The following is a 19,071-nucleotide window of genomic DNA, read 5'->3' as shown; positions in this document are numbered from 1 at the left end:
GCACACTGGTATGTACTCATGGGGTGGTGCATGTCTTGCATGGTTGTATTGAGAACTTTGTCGGGCTTCCAATGCATAAGCATTGAAAATAGCGGGGCCACTGATACTACTACAAGTATGGGCTTATGACAGATTTCCAATTATAGCACCACAAGTTTAGCCACAGGCCCTAGATCATCGTCCACTTAGTGTTAGGTATTATTTCATTTATATATTTATTTCATTACCATTTTATGTAAGAATATAAATTAATTGTATTTTTATAATTTTAAATGGAGTGGTGTATTAGCTGCCTCTGAACAGTCAGCAAATATGTTGCCCGGGTACAGAAAAATATTTGACATGCTGATGCACAATCAGGTAGCAAATGTATATATAAATGAATATTTAAAAAATTTTAGATGTATATATATATATATATTTTGTCAGATTATTTGGACACCATACACAATATATTTGGTCATTCTTACCTGATTATTGTCGTGGTGGTGAAGACTCTGGTTGACTGTTAGAGTGGCATCATCCAGATCGTGTGTTAAAATAGTTTAGTCTGCGACAAACGATACCTTTGTTGTCCTATACACTCCCAACATTACACCAAATCGATTTGAGAGGTAAGCACGACCAAAACTAGCGTCGAATCCATGTAGAATATTTATCCTATTGGCATGGAAGACATGATCGTTGTGCACAGGGAGAATTAACAAATGGGTCAGGTGTATCAGACGACTACTTTTCCTGGTACAATTCAATCACGAGGCGATTTATCACACCTGACGACGCTTACTATTACTACATGGTAAGAGATTTAAAATCAGACATTTTCCATATATATGGTATAAATATTGTTTAATATTTATGTTTTTGATTCTACAGAATAATTTTATCGACAATGTTCAACAATATTCAGTGCAGAACAACTTACCAAACTTGGGTTCAATGTGTCAGCAAACATTGGTCAATGTAGAAGGTATTATTCAACAAACAAGACAACTCAATGTTGCTGACAACGATCGAAGACGTATTCGTCGTAGACGACAGTGGCAACAAGGTGAACCTAATTTAGAGGAACACGAAAACAACCCCCATGAGGGGTAAAGGCCAGGGGGGTCGTTTTTAAATTTCATGTAAACTTTCATTTTCAAATTGTAAATTAAAGAATTAATTGTAAATATTCTTTAATATCATGACATTTTTTTTAATGAGTGCAAGATAATTATGTTTTCATTGTAGATTAAATATATAATTAAGTTTAATAATGAAGGAATTTGGGACCCATTCCTAAGGTCTTAATATTGTTGTACATCTCCAATTAAAAAAAATTAGTCAACACTTTTTTTTTTTGAAAAAAAAAAGCAAATCGTGGATCTGATCCACGAGTTTGAATCTGACCGGTCAACCAGTCAGCCGATATGGTGCTAACTGGATTAAATGGTACTCGTGTACCGGGTACACGAGTTTGCCACATGACAATCGTGTACTCCGTACACGATTTCACTATCCTAATTTTGTCAATAGTTTCGTCAAACACCTATTCTCAGAAAAAGTTTCCATCTTACCCTATTTTTGTTGGTATATATTAAAAAAATCTCATTTCAATAATAATGACTATGTAATGTAACGGTAACTATTTAATACAATAATCTATAACATTTATGTAATGATTTAATATGTCACAAATACAGTAATTATTCTTTTTTGATAAAATTAACATAATAGTTATTTTTCAGTTGTTTACTCGAGTTTAAGGTAATTTTAAAATAAATTACTAATTAATAAAAATAAGAAAGGATATAAATTTCAAGAAAAATATGTAAAAGTTAAATTTTGAGGAAAAAAAATTCATATTCCAGCATTTATCCCAAGATTTTAATTTTTTTTTTTTTTTTTTATATTCGGACTCATTAAATATTATTATGTGAATTAAATTTTAATATCTGATTTAATAATTATTAGTAGGTGGCATGCTGGGTTAATTTAAAATTTGACAAAGGCCATTATAGTCTTTTTAATATATTATAGATATAAATTAGCTTTCAAATTTTATATTTTTAATCTTAATTTTTACTAAAAACTCACTTTTAATGGTTAGTGTCAATATTTATTAATTAATTTTAAGGATAATTACTTTAAATGGTAAATTACTAAAAATATTTTCAAAGCAAAATATCACTATCTATTAGTGATAGACAACAAAAGATACTAATAGACACTAAGGGATCATTTGTGTGCGGGCATTTGGATTACAGTGTTTGTTTTGTGATATTGTAAGATGCCCCAGCATTTAAAGATTCCCGGACATCCGACAAGTGGAGAGTTTTGGATGTCTTCCTGAAACATGAGTTTTCCAGATTTCCGAGTTAAAGGCATCCTCATTTTACTTTTTTGTTCTTCACTTTTCTTTTATTTTACATATATATACTAATCTTCATTTGCGTTATATAATTAATATATAAATACTGTCAAGTATGTGTGTTCACACAAGGTTTCTGGAGAAACTTGTTTCATGGTGTTGAACTTGAGTTGGTGTTGATGTTGATGTTGATTTGATGCGATGTGGTTCGATCTCTAATACTTGATCCTCTGAGACTCTCTCAGTTGGGTGAATGTGCTTGACTTGAAGAAGAAAAGCACCGAACATCTTGGAAGAGTCTTTGTGTCTTCAAGGGTCTTCTGTCTTCTAAGAGTGTAGCTTCAGAAGTCTTGGGAGTCTTTTGCTTGTTGATGAATTCTCTCTGGGCTCTCTGAAGGTAGAAAATGTCACCCCACAAATGAAGAGAACTTCTCTAATTATAGAGTTTTCAAGTGGGTTTTATGGGCTTGGGCTTGGGCTTGGTTGGTCCATGGGCCTGGCCCTTAGGTCTAATTAGTTGGACTTGAGCTTAGTTGATCCATGGGCCTGGCCCTTGGGCCCAGTTGGTTTTGAGCCTGATTTGAAATTTGGGTTCAATTCAGTTTTTTTGTAGTTTGGACTTTAAACCCAAATAATAATATCAAATTGGGTCAATTTAATCTCATCTGATTCAATCGCGTGGTGTCATTGAAATTTTAATTTGAGATTTTATTTACAATTTAATCTCAATGTTGAACAATTTGATTTTGAATAAAATTTGGAATATGGTCAAATTTTAATTTGTGATTTTATCCACAATTTAATTTGATTTTAAATAAAATTTGGAATAGGTCCAAATCTTAGTTAAAAGTTAATTTAAGGACAAAATCTAATAAAATCAAATTAGATAAGGAATTTGTTTAATTTAATTTGACATTAGGATAGAATCAAATTAGGAAATCTAATAAAAAAATATAATATTTTGAATCAAATCTTTATTTGATTTGGATTTCCTAATTTGTTATGAAACCTAGAAACCTCTATAAATAGGACCCCAAACCCTTCCATTATCCTCATCCCCTCCTCTTCTTCTAATCTTTTCTTTCTCTCTTTTTCATTTTCTTTTTTCAATTTTTTTTCCTTTCTTTCTTCCCTTTTTTTTCATTATTATTTTTTAATTTTCTTTCCCCTTTTTTTTCTTTTTTTAAAGAAAATTTTGTATATTTTTTTTCTTTTTTCTTTTATTTTTTTTTACTTGTCCCCTTACTTTTTTTTTTTTTTTTTTTGCGTAGGTTTACTAACTTGTCCCCCTTATACTCTTTTATAGGAGAGTTAAAGCACAACTCAAGGGAGTACAACCGCCCATTCGCATATCCTGATCGTCGTGGGAGGAACCCCGCCAAGGCTTACGGCTCTCCCATGCTTTCATCCTAGGAAGGATCCTGATAAGGTCTACCTTGTAGCACCGTTTGTATATCCTGATAGTCATGGGAGGGCCCCCCAAGGCTTACAGCTCTCTCATGCTTTCACCCTATGGAAGATCCCGATAAGGTCTACCTTGTAGCACCATTTGTATATCCATCGTCGTGGGAGAGGCTCCGCCAAGGCTTACAGCTCTCCATGCTTTAACCCTAGGGAGGATCCCGATAAAGTCTACCTTCTAACACCGTTTGCATATCCTGATCGTCGTAGGAGGGGCCCCGCCAAGGCTTATAACTCTCCCATGCTTTCACACTAGGGAAGATCCCGATAAGGTCTACCTTGTAGCACCGTTCGCATATCTTGATCATCGTGGGAGAGGCCTCGCCAAAGCTTACAACTCTCTCATGCTCTCACCTTAGGGAGGATCCTGATAAGGTCTACCTTGTAGCACTGTTCGCATATCCTGATCGTCGTGGGAGGGGCCCCACCAAGGCTTACAGCTCTCCCATGCTTTCACCCTAGGGAGGATCCCGATAAGGCCTACTTTGTTATGTTACTCCTTGATCAAAATTTGAAGATAAGGGAAATATGCCATCGAGTATTGAAGATGAGGCAGATATGCCATCAAACTTTGAAGATGAAAAGAATATGTCATCAAACTTTTGAGCGGAGTCAGGTTGGCCAGAGTTGATCTCGCATACAAGATGGAGTCGGATGGACCAGAGTTGTTCTCGCGTATAAGGTGAAGCCGGATGGACCAGAGTTATTCTCGCATATGAGGTAGAGCTAGGCAAACCAAACTTGATCTCACATATGAGGTGGAACCACACCCACTTTTTTGGAGAGGAAGCGAAGCTACACCAACATTTTGGAGAAGGGGTGAAGTTGTACCAATATTTTGGAGAGGAAACGAAATCGCACCATGACTTTGAAGATGGAGTGAAGCCGCGTCATCAATTTGGAGATGAAGTGAAACCGCGCCATCAGTTCGGAGATGAAACAAAGCCACGCCATGACTTTGAAGATGAAGCGAAGCCGCGCCAGCATTTTGGAGAGGAAACGAAACCGTACCACGATTTTGAAGATGAAGCGAAGTCGCGTCATTAGTTTGGAGATGAAGCGAAGCCCCACCACAAATTTGGAGATGATGCAAACGATTCCAGGCTTTGGAGATAAAGTGAAATTGCACCAAAATTTTGGAGATGAAGTGAATTCGCGTTATCCGTTTGGAGATGAAGCGAAGCCACGCCACGACTTTGAAGATAAAGTGAAGCCACATCATCAGTTTGGAGATGAAGCGAACCACGCCAGACTTTGGAGATGAAGCGAAGCTGCGTCATGATTTTGTAGACTGAGTCATTAAAGATGGAGCCAAGCCATGCACACCAACCATGAACTTGAAGATCAAGCATATCCATGCACACCGACCTTTGAGCCTGAAGATGGAGCGGAGTCATGCGCACCGACCTTGAACTTGAAGATGGAAGTGGGGCCATGCATGCCAATCTTGAACTTGAAGATGGAACAAATTTGATGGAGTCTTTGAACTTTAAGATGGAAAAGCATCGACGAGACCTTTGCGTTTGAGTTTGACAAAGCATCGGTAAATCCTCCGCATTTGAGTTTGAAGAATCGATGAATCCTTCGCATTTGAGCTTGAAGCATCAGCGAATCCTCCGCACTTGAGTTTGACAAAGCATCGATGAATCTTCACATTGAGCTCAACTTCGCGACTTTGAGCATGAAGATGGCATTGCAAAACCTCCAAACTTGAGCATGAAGATGAAGCATCGATGAAGCCTCTAGACTTGAAGATGGAGGAGCATCGATGAAGCCTTTGAACTTGAAGATTAAAGAGCATCGACGAAGCCTCTAAACTTAAAGATGGAAGAGCATCTAAGTTTGATTTTAAAGATGAAGCGCACTCCAAGTGTGTGCCTTTTATTTATTGTGTTGGCTTCTTACGAGGGATGAACATCCACAATCTATTGTGTTACCCCCAATAGGGTTGAAGATCTTCAATCTGGAGTGTCATTCTTTAACGGGGATGATCAACATCAATCTTTTAGTATCATACTTAGGTGGTTGTGGTACCTTTTCTGATGGACTAAACTTAAATTTCTTTAAGTTTCCTTCGTACCTTTAAAGAAATGGATCAAATCATGACGTAGTTCAAGTTTTTTTTTTTCTTAACTAGTGAACTTGAAGTTTCTTTCAAGCTGCCTACATACCCTTCTTAATGATAGGGATCAAGTCATAATATAGTTCAAAAAGAATGTTTTTTTTATGTGCGACTGAACTTAAATTTCTTTAAATTTCCTACGTACCCTTTATAATGACAGGAATCAAGTCGTAACGTAGTTCCTACAAAGGTTTTTTTTTTAAAACATAAAACTTCTTGAGAAACTTGCCGTTGATTGGGCCAATTCTTAGCCATCTTGATCAACTATCTTGTATGCTCTGTTTGTGTAGACTTCTTTGACGACATAGGGCCCATCCCATGTAGGTGTAAACTTATTCCCCGTACGTCTTATCATGATAATTGGTCTCCTTACGGCGAGCACTAGATCACCAACTTGAAAGGACTGAGGCTTTACATGCTTATCGAAGGCTTTAGACATTCGCGCTGGTAACATTCCAACGTTTGTTGAGCTTCTAATCTTTTTCATCTAGTGCTTTCAACTCTTGGAGCCGCAGTTTGGCATTGTCCTCTGTAGTTAGCCCTTCTTGCACCGCCATTTTTAGCGTTGGAATTTCTCTTTCCAAAGGAAGGACAGCTTCTACCCCATAAACGAGAGAGTACAAGGTGACTCCTGTAGGGGTACAGTGAGTGGTACGATAAGCCCACAACGCTTCACCGATCTTCTCCTGCCAATATCTCTTCGACTTAGAAACAATTTTCTTCAGCAGGTTGCACAATGTCTTGTTAAATGCCTCAGTCAACCCATTTGCGGCGGCGTTATCTATAGATGACTTGTATTGCTTGAATTTAAATTTTTCACACAGCCTGTCCATCAAACTGTTGGAGAATTGTCTCCCATTATCCATCACGATTCGATGGGGAATACTGTACCGATAAATGATATGAGTGCGATCTCAATGAAACAAATTAATCGAACCTCCTCAATGGAGATGTTTGGGAATATAATATAAAAGTGTTGCAGATCTCAATGAAACTCCGGAGGTGGGCGTGCAGATCCTCGCCATGCCTACCACCAAACTGTCCAGTAGTTTGGATCATCTACAGCATCATCAGTTTCATTTCGAACCTTGATTCGTCAAGAGCGTGCCTCATGATTCCTGTTGAGAAATTATGGAGGTTAGGCGATGCATAGTCCTGAATGGGTCTCTTGCGATCGTTCGCCAATAGGATGAGATTCGCCATGATATTATTTTCATTTGGTGCTCCATTTCCTGGTTGTTCCGCCATGTTATCTTTCTCTTGTTGTTGTTGTTGGCGGCTGTCTCTCAATCTTCGTCGGAACGTTCTTTCAATCTCTGGGTCGTAATTCGCCAGAGATTGAAAGCTGTAAAGAAAATAAAAAAAAACTACCATTAGCACAATGTATTGCTGAAGTCCCCAACAACGGTGCCAAAATCTTGATGCGTTATTTTATGCAATGAAATAATGGTGTAGAATGCGACGATGGAATATGCGTTGTGCAAGCAAGTTTTCTCAGCAATAACCAAGTTAAATCCTACTAAGTTTCCTGGTAAGCCCAGGGTCGAACATAGGGACTAAGGAAAACAGTATGCGATGGTAATTTTAGATCACTTTGCGATAACAAATAAATCGAAGCGTTGGTTGGTTTGTTGTTTAAGGAATAAAATGTATGCGGTGGATTTGAGGGAAGAGTAATTATGTGACAGATACACTGAGTATGCGGAGGAACGGGTTGAGAAGATCTTTAGCTAGCGTTCCCTGAGAATGCGTTTAAGCTATGCGATCATGCTACACTCATGCGACAGCAGTTCATTTTCCAATGCAAATGCGGTAGCTCTTAATTTTAGGATGTATGCGATGACTGCGATAATGACTATAGAGCTTATTCCTAAGTCTCTACTTCTTGCCTATGCGATGACGAAAGACGCACACAAGCACAAGGTGACCGCATACAATCATAACCTATCTCTAGGATGCATGGGATGCGTTAATAGCAAACAGAGCTTATTCCTAAGCTTCTATCTCTTGGTTATGCGGTTCTAATCTGACTCTCCCGAGCCTAGATTCTAATCAGACTTTTCCAAGCCTAGATTCTATCCTTAGACTACCTTTCCGAGTATCCCTAATGGACGAATGACGCATACATAATACAAGATAATCGTATAGAATGAAGTTCTCAGGTTATGTTAGCTAAGTGCTTCTCAACCCATTCGACAGATTTAGCTACTCATGCGTAATGTACAGAGAGTGGACAGATATAAAGATGCAATTTTCATTTTATAAATAGATTCAGAGTACAAAATGACAATGGAAAATAAGGGTAGAGAGCCTGGTAGCAATATCTTGCTTCCCAAGGCTTTTCCACTACGTTATCTCTATTCTGCCCAAACAATGTTCTTGCTTCTGCAAGACTTGGCCCTCTCTCTGTTTTCTACACTTCCTGGCACTCTTTTGAGCTCACCGGGATGATCTCTCGGTGTAATCTCCCTTCACCCGCTTCCGCCTCCTAAGTAAAAGAAAAACTATGAACAAGCCTAACTTCTATCTATATGGTGAATTCTGTAAACTGAGCGAACTAACTTCAGTGAAGGTGCCATTCAGTATTTATAGAGCTTCAGGGTGAAAAGCTTATTCTCTCTTATGATTGCACTGATGAGATGACATTAATTCTCTGTCTGATGCGCCGAATAATTTTCACCGAAAAATTGAGTGTCCTTGCTACAATAGGTCGTTAACGACTTGTCAACATAATTCGGAATCGACCGTTATCAGCTTTTTATCCCATCGTGATTTATTAAGCTTTCACCTAGATGCGCCCACCTTGATGTGCCGGCTCTATGCGCCACCTTCTTGAGTAGATTTTCGCGAGCGCAAACGATCGCATAGCCTTGCAGTCGCAATCTCTTAATGCGCTCGTACGTTAATTTCTTTGGATCGCATTTCCGCCTTGCGCCAACGCATTTTCTGCACAAAAATACATAAGTTAGCTGTTTTCATGGATGGACGCATGCGATCGCAATGTTGTGAATTTAATGCTTTTGGACGCAATATTGTATATTTTTACCATCGCAATCTTGCATTATTTTATATTTTTGCGTTGTAATAACGTGCACTTCTACTCGTTATCACACTCCTAAATTTAAATAATGCTTGTCCTCAAGCATAAGCTAAAGATTTTCTTTAGAAAGCGACTACCTTCTCTTTCCTAGATTTCTCAACGATGCCTTATTCAAATCCTATGCACCAAAATCTCCTTAATTTTTATCCAGGCCTCTTAAAATATTTCTAAAATTTAGGGACCGCAAGTTTAACCTTCAAAAGACTTTACTAGCTTCCAGGGCATCGCATGATTTATTTCATAAAAAGAACTTTTCCAACTAGGGTGTTTCAAATGATTTTTATCCTTGCGTATTATAGACATATATATATATATATGACCTTGCGCTGATCCGAGTGCCTAGCCTTCGTTTTGGCTTGCCCCTACGTGTGTCATGCGGACATCCAACTATGAGCAAAATGCTCTTCCTCAGTCTAAACTCATGCCCATCTGGCAGTGGAGTTGCGGTCATTTATTTATGCATTGATCACGATTCCTACTTTCCTTTTGGCTTGCCCCCATGTGTGTCATGCGACATCCAACTACGAGTAGGATCTGATCGCAACGTTATGCTTTTTTTTTTTTTTTTTTGTAATGCCTAAAGTTTGAAAAAGAATATTGCACCCCCAAATTTAAAACGCAGTAATGTCCCCATTGCTGAAAGATTGAAGAAGTCATGTGATGCTCTTAGAAAGTTTCGTAAAAAGTCAGTTTGAAAGAAAGCTGGCAGACCACTAACTTCTAGAAATATTTCATGAGATGACTATCCTAAAATTAAGTTGACTCTAGTATATACGAAAAAATAGAGACATGCTAATAACGGGCAGAAATACACGTTATTACAATGCAAAAATTATAAAACAATGCAGGATTGCAATGGTAAAAATATACAACATTGCGTCCAAAAGCATTAAGTTCACAACATTTCGATCGCATGCATCCATCGCATTAAAACAGCTAACTTATGTACTTTTGTGTGGAAAATGTGTTGGCACAAGGCGGAAATGCGATCCAAAGAAATTAACGTCCGAGCGCATTAAGAGATTGCGACCGCGACTATGCGATCATTTGTGCTCGCGAAAATCTGCTAAAGAAGGTGGCTACATAGAGCCGGCGCATCAAGGTGGGCGCTTAATAAATCACGATGGATCAAAAAGCTGATGACGGTCGATTCCAAATTAAGTTGACAAGCCATTAACGACCTACTATAGCAAGTACACTCAACTTTTCGGTGACAGAGAATTAATGTCATCCCATCTGTGCAATCATAAGAGAGAAAAAGCTTTTCACCCTAAAGCCCTATAAATACCAGAGGCCATCTTCAGTGAAGGTGTTCGACCAGTTGTTAAAGTTAGCTCAGTTTTATAGAATTTTCTTATAGATAGAAGTAGCCTTATTCATAGTTTTTCTTTTACTTAGAAGGTGGAAGCGAGAGAAGGGAAATTACACCGAGATATCATCACGGTGAACTCGAAAGAGTTTCGGGGAGCATCGAAATCAGAGATAGAGCCAACTCTTACGGAAGCAAGAACATCTTTTCGGCGGAATAAAGAACACAGTGTAAAAGCCTTGGAAAGCAAGGAATTGCTACCAGGCTCTCTACCCTTATTTCCATTCATTTTGTAATCTGAACTTATTTATAAAAATGGAATTTGCATCTTTATATTTATCCATTCTCTGTACATTACGCATGAATAGCTAAATCTGTCGAATGGGTTGAGAAGCACTTATTTGCTTGAGGTTTCCGGAGAAACTTGTTTCGTGGCGTTGAACTTGAGTTGGTGTTGATTTGATGCGATGTGGTTCGATCTCTAATACTTGATCCTCTGATTCTCTCTCAATTGGGTGAATGTGCTTGACTTGAAGAAGAAAAGCACCGAACATTCTTGAAGTAGAAGTCTTGGAAGAGTCTTTGTGTCTTCAAGGGTCTTCTGTCTTCTAAGAGTGCAGCTTCAGGAGTCTTGGGAGTCTTCTGCTTGTTGATGAATTCTCTCTAGGCTCTCTGAATGTAGAAAATGTCACCCCCACAAATGAAGAGAACTTTTCTATTTATAGAGTTCTCAAGTGGGCTTCATTGGCTTGGGCTTAGTCGGTGGGCCTGGCCCTTGGGCCAATTAGTTTGACTTAGGCTTGGTTGATCCATGGGCCTAGCCCTTAGGCCCAATTAGTTAGTTTTGGGCCTGATTTGAAATTTGGGGCAAAATCATTTTTTTTTTTTTTTTTTTTTTTTTTTTTGTAGTTTGGACTTTGAACCCAAATAATAATATCAAATTAGACCAATTTTAATCTCATCTGATTCAACCGTGTGGCGTCATCGAAATTTTTCTTCAATTCGGGACATATGTCAACTTCTAATTGGACCCAAATTTAATGATTTAGAAATTCTTCATTAATTTGGTAAACGACGTGGCAACTTGTGATTAGTCCAAAATTCCTCATTCAACAATGTGTATCATATATTTTTAGTTATATCGTAATTCTTATTATTTTTTAGCAACATATTCAAATTCAAATTTTAATGAATATTTATTTTATAAAAAAAATCTTAAATTATGATATATTATTTTGTTGAGAAAAATAACATATAAAAATAATATAAATTGTATTAATTTTAAAAGAAATTTAAATTGATAAAAACAAGTGTGTTATATAAGTTCAAATTATATCAAATTAGTTATAAAGTAATAAATTGTCGTAATGACATTCTTGAAACTTTATGTAAATTTAACTTATTCCCGAGTAGAAATTCTACAAAAACAAATACAGTTATCAAAATATTTTTCAGATATCTACAAAAATATTCCTACAAAATAAACATGGTAATCTAAAGATGTCGGATATCTACAATTCCTAATATATATAATGTCAGACATCTAAGATTCTGGTTATCTACATTAAAAAAAATAATAAACAAACAAACAAACGGTCCCTAATAGACATCTATCATTTATAAGTGTTAAATAAGTTGGTTTATTTTTTTTATATTTGAAAACTAAACCCTTAATTTAAAGTATTATACTTGATTAAGTTTCACTATTTCTTTTATCATTATTAAAATTAATTTTTAAATCTCACGTCATAATTTTTTTAAATTAATTAATAGGCATTAACGCCAAAAACTGAAGTAAATATTTAGTAAAAAAAAAATTATTTCAAAACTAAAAAAATGTGTAAATATCAAACTACGTATGTAATGTCCCGAAATCTAGGTAAGATATAAATTAATTCGTGCAATTAATCGTTTCTTTTAATTAAAGGCCAAAATTTAGGAATTAAATATTTTATTAGTGGTTTGAGTTTTTTTAGGAAAAGGAATTGGGGGTTGTTATATTTGTTTATTTGTTTTGTTTTTATTTATTTTTGTTTGTTTTTCCTTTTCCTAAAAAGAAATACGGTTAAGGGTTTGGTTATTTTTCAAAAGGGGGACCTCGGGAAGGTGTAGTAGAGAAAAAAAAAAAAAGAATCTTCTTCTTCTCCTTCTCCCAACCGACGCCGCCTCTCCAAGTTTTTTTTTCCCATTCGTTCTTCTTCTTCCAGTCGAACGAGGAGCCTACTGCAGGTCCCAACCGTGCTTCGGTTTCGTCCGACGTCTGCCATAGGTCCAGCCGCTCACAGTTGTGCCTCCGTTCGTTCGACAACCGTCGCGCATCAGGCCGCTTCCTCCCCTTAGTTTCGTACATTCCACTATAGGTCCCAGCCGCTTGCCCGCGCAGGATAGCGCCACTCGTCACTCGACTTCCGTCTCCTCCAGTCACACCTTGCCGAGTTCACCAGCCGCCAACCCAATCCAAGCGTCGTCCGCCAGTCCTGACGTGGACAATTTCGATTGTTGCCAGATCGGGATTGGTTCCGTCTGACCTTCTAGTTTGGGGTGAGTTTCAGGTTCTTTTGGTAACCCTTTGTCATCAGTTGTTTTGGGCCAAAGCTCTCCTTACACCTGAAATTTTCTTCTTTTGGTGGTTGATTTCAGAATCTAGTAGTGGTGAAGGAAGCTGCCAGACAAAGTGAAAGTCTGTTGGGGCAGTTCGATATCCTTAGGTAAGTGGATGTAGTTTCAATGCTTTTGTAGGTTGGGTTATGCTACTGTGTTATAATTGTGTGGCCAGGTTGGACAGTTTATTTGGAGTGTTAGGAGATCATTCATGTGTATGGGTTTCGTTGTTTTCGTGCTTGTTTTGGATTTTCCTCGTTGTGTCAAACTTAGGTAAGTGGTTTATTAACAGTTTGCCCTCGGACTTAAGCATGCTTACCACTGGTTCTGTTTGGAATGAAATATCTTGATATGTCTGTATATAGATGGATGAATTGTGAACAGTTATGTAGTCTTTGCATGATTTATGATGTTGGATGAATGCTTGTCTCTATATGAGATGAGATTACAGTGAGTGTTGCCAAGCCTTCGGGTCCACACCCTATGCTTATGTATGGTGTCCTTTTGGGACCACCACTTATGTTTATGATTATGCCCTCTGGGGTCACTACTTATGAAAGTGTGCCTTCGGGTTCGCCCTTTATGCCTATGTATGCCACATTAACAAATCATGGGCCCAGTAGTGGGTTGCTTAAGTATACTTTTATACTCATCCTTTATACTCATCATTTTCCTTTCATATTTTTCAGGTAAGGTAAGGGTAAAGATAGACCGGCACATGACTAGAGAGATCCGTGACCTGGCCATTTGGACGAATTACTACTTCCGCACTTAGGTTTCATGTACTAGAGTTTGGTTCGTGTAAAGTATAATTTTTTAGTGCGAGGTATAACAGAATGACAGAATGCAGCACAAAAGTAAACAACATGATAAGGCATAAGAGTTGGTATAATCCAATTCGATGCAAAATCATATACATATGGGGACAGATTGTCCAGTGAAAAGAAACTTCACTAAATGAAATAGTTCAACAATACATAGATACAATTACACGATATGGATACGATCAGATATGACGATTCGTCAATTTCTAAAAAAACTAAGATACGGATACGTCTAAGGATACATCATTTTTTTTATATTTTTTAAATATATATATATGTAAAAAATTAGGATACTAATACATTGAAGATACATTTTCTTTTTCTTAAAAAAATCTAGGATATAGACAAATTATCGTAATAAAATGCAATAGAAAAGTGAGTCATATTACAAAGAATAAGAAAATTAGAGGGAGAAGTATGAAGATAAACGAAGAACTTCCTTATTGAATTGTTGAAGATGTCCAAATAGTTTATATTTTGGTGGACTTTGTGGGAACTCAAATGTGAAGATGAAGATTAGATGATTCTAAGGTTTGGTCTTTCATTTATTTATTTTTTTAGTTTTGGACTCGAGTAGTGAGCTTTTTAAATAGTAGCCTAGTTTTAAATCAAGAAAGATTAGATGAGTTGTTTGTCTTTTTTCTTTAAAAAAAGTACACATAGAAATAGAACGTCAAATTGCGTGTCAGATACGTATTTGAGAAGTATCTAAAAGTATACATGTCTAATACAAATTATTTGCCTCACATGAAGTATATACTTCATAGTCTGAATGTTCTGAGATCCTCACACTTCCACAAATATTCTATCTTATGCATGTGTTTAAGATTCCTTCGAACAGGAACATTGAGTCTCCCTCCAAGTGTTAGCTCTACCTCGACTTCAAATACTTATATTCTTAATTACTTTATTTTCATGAAATAAATGTAGTATAAACGATGGTTTACTATAGACTATAGTTTCATGAAACAGATGGAAATTAGATTCCAAAGTTCTAAATGGTTCCTCGAGAGTTGATGGGACGATTTTTTACGTTTATTAAGTTTTCTTTTTTCTAATATATATATAGAGAGAAGAGGGGGTAAGTATTGGTAAAATAGAAACTCCATGTCCTCTTCTTCTTCCTCCTTCCTTCCCCCACCTTCAAAATTGGATGAAAAAAAAATGGGAGAAATTGAAAAAGGGAAAACCGGAAATCTTCATATATTGATGTTCCCATGGTTTGCGACTGGTCACATTACTCCATTTCTTCACATCTCCAACGAACTAGCTTCCAGACGCCATAGAATCACCTTCCTTTTGCCCGATAATCCTTTCCCTCATTTCCAATCTCTAAATCTCTACCCTAATCTCATTTCCTTCCATTTCTTGTCTCTTCCCTCCGTCCCCGGCCTCCCTTCTGCCGCCCAAACCGCCTCCGACATCCCAATCTCTCTCACTCCTCTCCTTGCCTCTGCCTTCGATCTCACTCGCCCTCAGGTCGCCGATATCATCCACTCCTCCCGTCCCGATCTCGTCTTCTTCGATTTCGCTCATTGGATTCCCGATATCACTGCTCCGCTCCGGATCAGATCTCTTTGTTTTACTGTCGTTAGTGCCGCGTCTATTGCGGTGACTGTCTTCTCTGGTAGGACGGTTAGTATTGATCAACCTCTTACGGAGGAGGATTTCCGGGAGCCGCCACCTGGTTACCCATCCTCCACCGTCGTTTTCCATGGCTCCCGTGAGTCTCGCTCCCTCCTCTTCTTGTCCATGCCCTTTGGCCAAGGTATTAATAATATTATTATTATTTATTATTCATTATTCATTTTGACTATATTTTAATTTGTAAAGTACTGCTTGGGAAAAAAATTAAAGAATTGAACTCTTAACATTTTTTTAAGAAAATAATTTTTTTTTTTAATTTTCTTTTTGTTTGAAATGCAAGGGAGGTTTTAATTTGGAAAATTGTCAAAATAACCCTCAAATGTTTTTATATTTCAAAATTAGCATTGTTTTTTTTAAAAAAAAAAATTGTCATCTTGACCGAGAGATCGGCTATCGAGATTTAGATAAAAAGTTAACTTTTTTTTATCATATCCATGAATTGTTTTCGGATTTTCGTGAGATTAATAGATTCCATATAGCTTTGTCATTGATGATTAAATCTATATATTTTCCAAATCTTAATTTTTAATATTTGATAAAAATAGAAAATTTGAAAAGCATATAAGATTTGGGATAAAATTTTGTAATATTTTGTAATATAAGATTTGATGATTAATTCTAACCATTTCTCTTCGAATTTCTAATTTGGGGAAATTTTTATAAATATAAAAGTCTCAAAAATGTTTAGACTTTATATTAAAAAGTTCTAAAAGTGGTCGTACTTTTGAAATTTTTTACTATTAAGTATAAATATATTTAAATATTTTTTTATATTTAAAAAGATCCATTTTATTTATATATTTAGTTTTTTAGATTATATATATATAGTTTCTATTGGTAGGTTAGTAGTTGATACACAATGGAATCATGAAATTAAAATTGGTGACTAGACTTTTTTGATATATAGCCTTTTTGTAATGAATTTTATTTTGGTGTTAGCACGGATGCACCTATTTTGTGTAGCATAAAAGTTCTCTAGTTAAAAATTATTACAGGACAAGAAATTTTTGCTTTTTTTCAAAAAATAAATTGTAACATCTTGCTAAATAATAAACGAGAGGAAGTATGTAATTGAAACAAGAACCTTTTAAACATATTTTTCAAAATTGGTGGACTAAATTAGTTAAATTGAAACTTTAGGAATTAAATGCACCTATTCTTAAAAATTGTTTTCTCTAATAATTAATATTATCTGACATGTCGTAGACATTGAATCTTACATTAACAATATTATAAGAATTTTCTTTTTTTAAGTTCAATAATTATGAAACGAGAATCAACATGAATCATCAGCCTTTGAGATAAGAATTCAATTACACTAAAAATATTTTAGGTATTAGAACATAAAAGATAATTAGTATATTTAACTGTTATTTTTATTGACTATATTGTAACCAGGCATAACATTTCACGAGCGACTTATGACGTCTTACAAGAAAAGCGACGCCATAGCCATGAGAACATGCCAAGAAATCGAAGGAGATTTTTGCAACTACTTATCAAACCAATTCCACAAGAAGATTTTACTAACAGGGCCACTCATGGCATCATCGTGGGCGTCCGAGAACAAGACGACGACGACCAACACAACCATTTTAGATGAGAAATGGGAGAAATGGCTAAGCCAGTTCCAACCAAAAACAGTAATCTTTTGTGCATTTGGAAGCCAAGTGATCCTAGAAAAACACCAACTAGAAGAACTAGTCTTGGGAATTGAACAAACAGGGCTGCCATTTTTGGTAGCTCTAAAGCCTCCAATGGGGTGTAATTCAATGGAAGAGACATTACCAAAGGGTTTTGAAGAAAGGGTTAAAGAAAGAGGTATTGTTTATGGAGGTTGGGTTCAACAACCATTGATTCTTAAACATTCATCAGTTGGTTGTTTTGTGAGCCATTGTGGGTTTGGTTCAATGTGGGAATCATTAATGAGTGATTCTCAAATTGTATTGATTCCAACACTTGGGGATCAAATTTTGAACACTAGGCTGTTGGCTCAAGAGCTCAAAGTGGGAGTGGAGGTCAAGAGGGAAGAAGATGGAAGTTTTACAAGGCAAAGTGTGAGACAGGCCATTGAATTAGTGATGGAAGATGCAAATAATGGAAGTGGGGTTGGTGAGATGGTTAAGAAAAATCATGCAAAATGGAAGGATTTATTGACAAAACCAGGTTTCTTGGATAGTTATATTGACAACTTTGTTAAGAATTTGCAAGAGCCTTGGAGCTAGATTAGCTAACATATATAATTGCACGGGTTTATGAAGTCTGGGTTTATGGACACGTAATTTGAATCGAATTAAAGGAGCAGGATAGTAATACAAGTTTTAGTTTTTAAAAAGCTCTCATTTGATGATATAAGTCGTGTTTTCTTTTTAATTGATCTTTGTTTTTCTTTGGACTATGACGACATATATATACAATATAATCATATTGATACTTCTAAATTTTGCATTCAACCTTTTAAGTTTTTTCATTTAAATAAGGGGAATGATAAGTAATGTTACTGGTGTGTCTTAATAGGTTGAAGTTGTAACGACCCAACTTTCTAAGACAGCTAATAGAGTCGTTATTACATGCATGCATAAATGTTTACATTGAAAATAAGAAAATTGGTCAGCTTCTTTAAAATAAATTTAAAAAATTGAATTTATCCAAATTTCAACTCAAGATTTCAATCCATTTGAATCAAGGTACCCCTTGTAAGAAAGAAAAGGAAGAAGAAAAGTCTGTGGAAAATGAAAAGGCTCGTAGTGATTGGAGCCCCTATGCTAATATTTATTAATGTATATATGCCATTTGTCACACACTGATAGGAAACCAATAACAACCAAGAGAGAGACAATAAATTGTTAACAGAAAAACAGTGAAAAATGAAAGGGAGGAGAAACGAAAAAATTACATATATTGAAAATTGAATAGTTATTTTATCATCCCCCCGCAAGCAAACGAGGAGCTGCCGCGACTGTGAGCTTGGTCTTGGCCTTGGTCATGATGTCTGCAAGTTGGTCTTTGAAAGGAACAAATCTGACTGAAAGTTGTTTAGTAGCCACATTTTCTCTAAGGAAGTGAAGGTCAATCTCAAGGTGTTTGGTGCGATTATGTAAGACAGGGTTGGCAGCCATGTAGGTGGCACTTAGATGTCGCAGAGTAGAAGAGGGGTTGAGATTGGGCCAATGCCAATTTCAGTCAGGACTGATTGGATCCAGAGCACTTCGGCAGCGGCATTGGAGAGGCCACGGTACTCTGATTCAGCACTGGACCGAGAGACTACCTTTTGCTTGGAGGAAGACCATGAGATGAGGCTTGAACCTAAGAAGACACAAAAGCCACTTGTGCTTCGTCGATCGTCTGGGTAACTAGCCTAATCAGCACCAGTGTAGTAGTTAAGGCTAGAACAGGGGATTTGGACAGTAGGATACCATGATTGGCAGTGCCTTTAAGGTAACGAATAAGCCTTTTTGCTACTTGAAGGTGTGAGGAAGTTGGGCATGCATGAACTGACATAGCTTGTTGACACTAAAGCTGATATCAGGCCTGGTTAGAGTGTAGTATTGGAGAGCTCTTACTAAACTCCTGTACTCAGAAGGATTGTCCAGAGGGAGTCCATCAATGAGAGACAGGGTAGTACCAAAGGCCATAGGGGAATGAGTGGGCTTA

The 19,071-nt window shown here is 36.6% G+C and overlaps 2 protein-coding genes and 1 long non-coding RNA gene across 3 annotated transcripts; 2 read left to right on the top strand and 1 right to left on the bottom strand.

The window, feature by feature from the left end:
* Positions 1–6,409: 6,409 nt before the first annotated feature.
* On the bottom strand, positions 6,410–6,802 carry LOC120076831 (uncharacterized). The gene has a single exon (XM_039030772.2). The coding sequence runs from the start codon at positions 6,800–6,802 to the stop codon at positions 6,410–6,412; it is 393 nt and encodes a 130-aa protein (XP_038886700.2).
* A 5,650-nt stretch (positions 6,803–12,452) lies between these two features.
* LOC120083433 (uncharacterized) lies at positions 12,453–13,779 on the top strand. The gene is made up of 3 exons (XR_005483429.2): positions 12,453–12,886; positions 12,986–13,053; positions 13,636–13,779. It is a non-coding gene; the product is annotated as an uncharacterized LOC120083433 (long non-coding RNA).
* Positions 13,780–14,809: 1,030 nt separating this feature from the next.
* LOC120076823 (UDP-Glycosyltransferase superfamily protein) lies at positions 14,810–17,816 on the top strand. Its single transcript, XM_039030759.2, has 2 exons — positions 14,810–15,538; positions 16,816–17,816. Exons 1-2 carry the CDS (start codon positions 14,878–14,880, stop codon positions 17,640–17,642), a joined length of 1,488 nt encoding a protein of 495 aa, XP_038886687.1. The 5' UTR covers positions 14,810–14,877; the 3' UTR covers positions 17,643–17,816.
* The last annotated feature ends 1,255 nt before the right edge of the window (positions 17,817–19,071 follow it).

Source organism: Benincasa hispida, chromosome 1 (genome assembly GCF_027475165.1).
Source record: "Benincasa hispida cultivar pf3 chromosome 1, pf3_genome.v1.1, whole genome shotgun sequence".
NCBI classification, from domain to species: Eukaryota; Viridiplantae; Streptophyta; class Magnoliopsida; order Cucurbitales; family Cucurbitaceae; genus Benincasa; species Benincasa hispida.
Note: the sequence above shows the minus strand (reverse complement) of the source record. Positions and strands in the feature narration are given on the sequence as shown.

Excerpts from the sequence above, each read along its gene's own strand:
- LOC120076831 (XM_039030772.2), bottom strand. The coding sequence starts at position 6,802 with ATGGATAATGGGAGACAATTCTCCAACAGTTTGATGGACAGGCTGTGT.
- LOC120076823 (XM_039030759.2), top strand. The coding sequence starts at position 14,878 with ATGTCCTCTTCTTCTTCCTCCTTCCTTCCCCCACCTTCAAAATTGGAT. Across the intron at positions 15,539-16,815 it reads GTCCATGCCCTTTGGCCAAG|GCATAACATTTCACGAGCGA; the intron begins GTATTAATAATA and ends TATTGTAACCAG.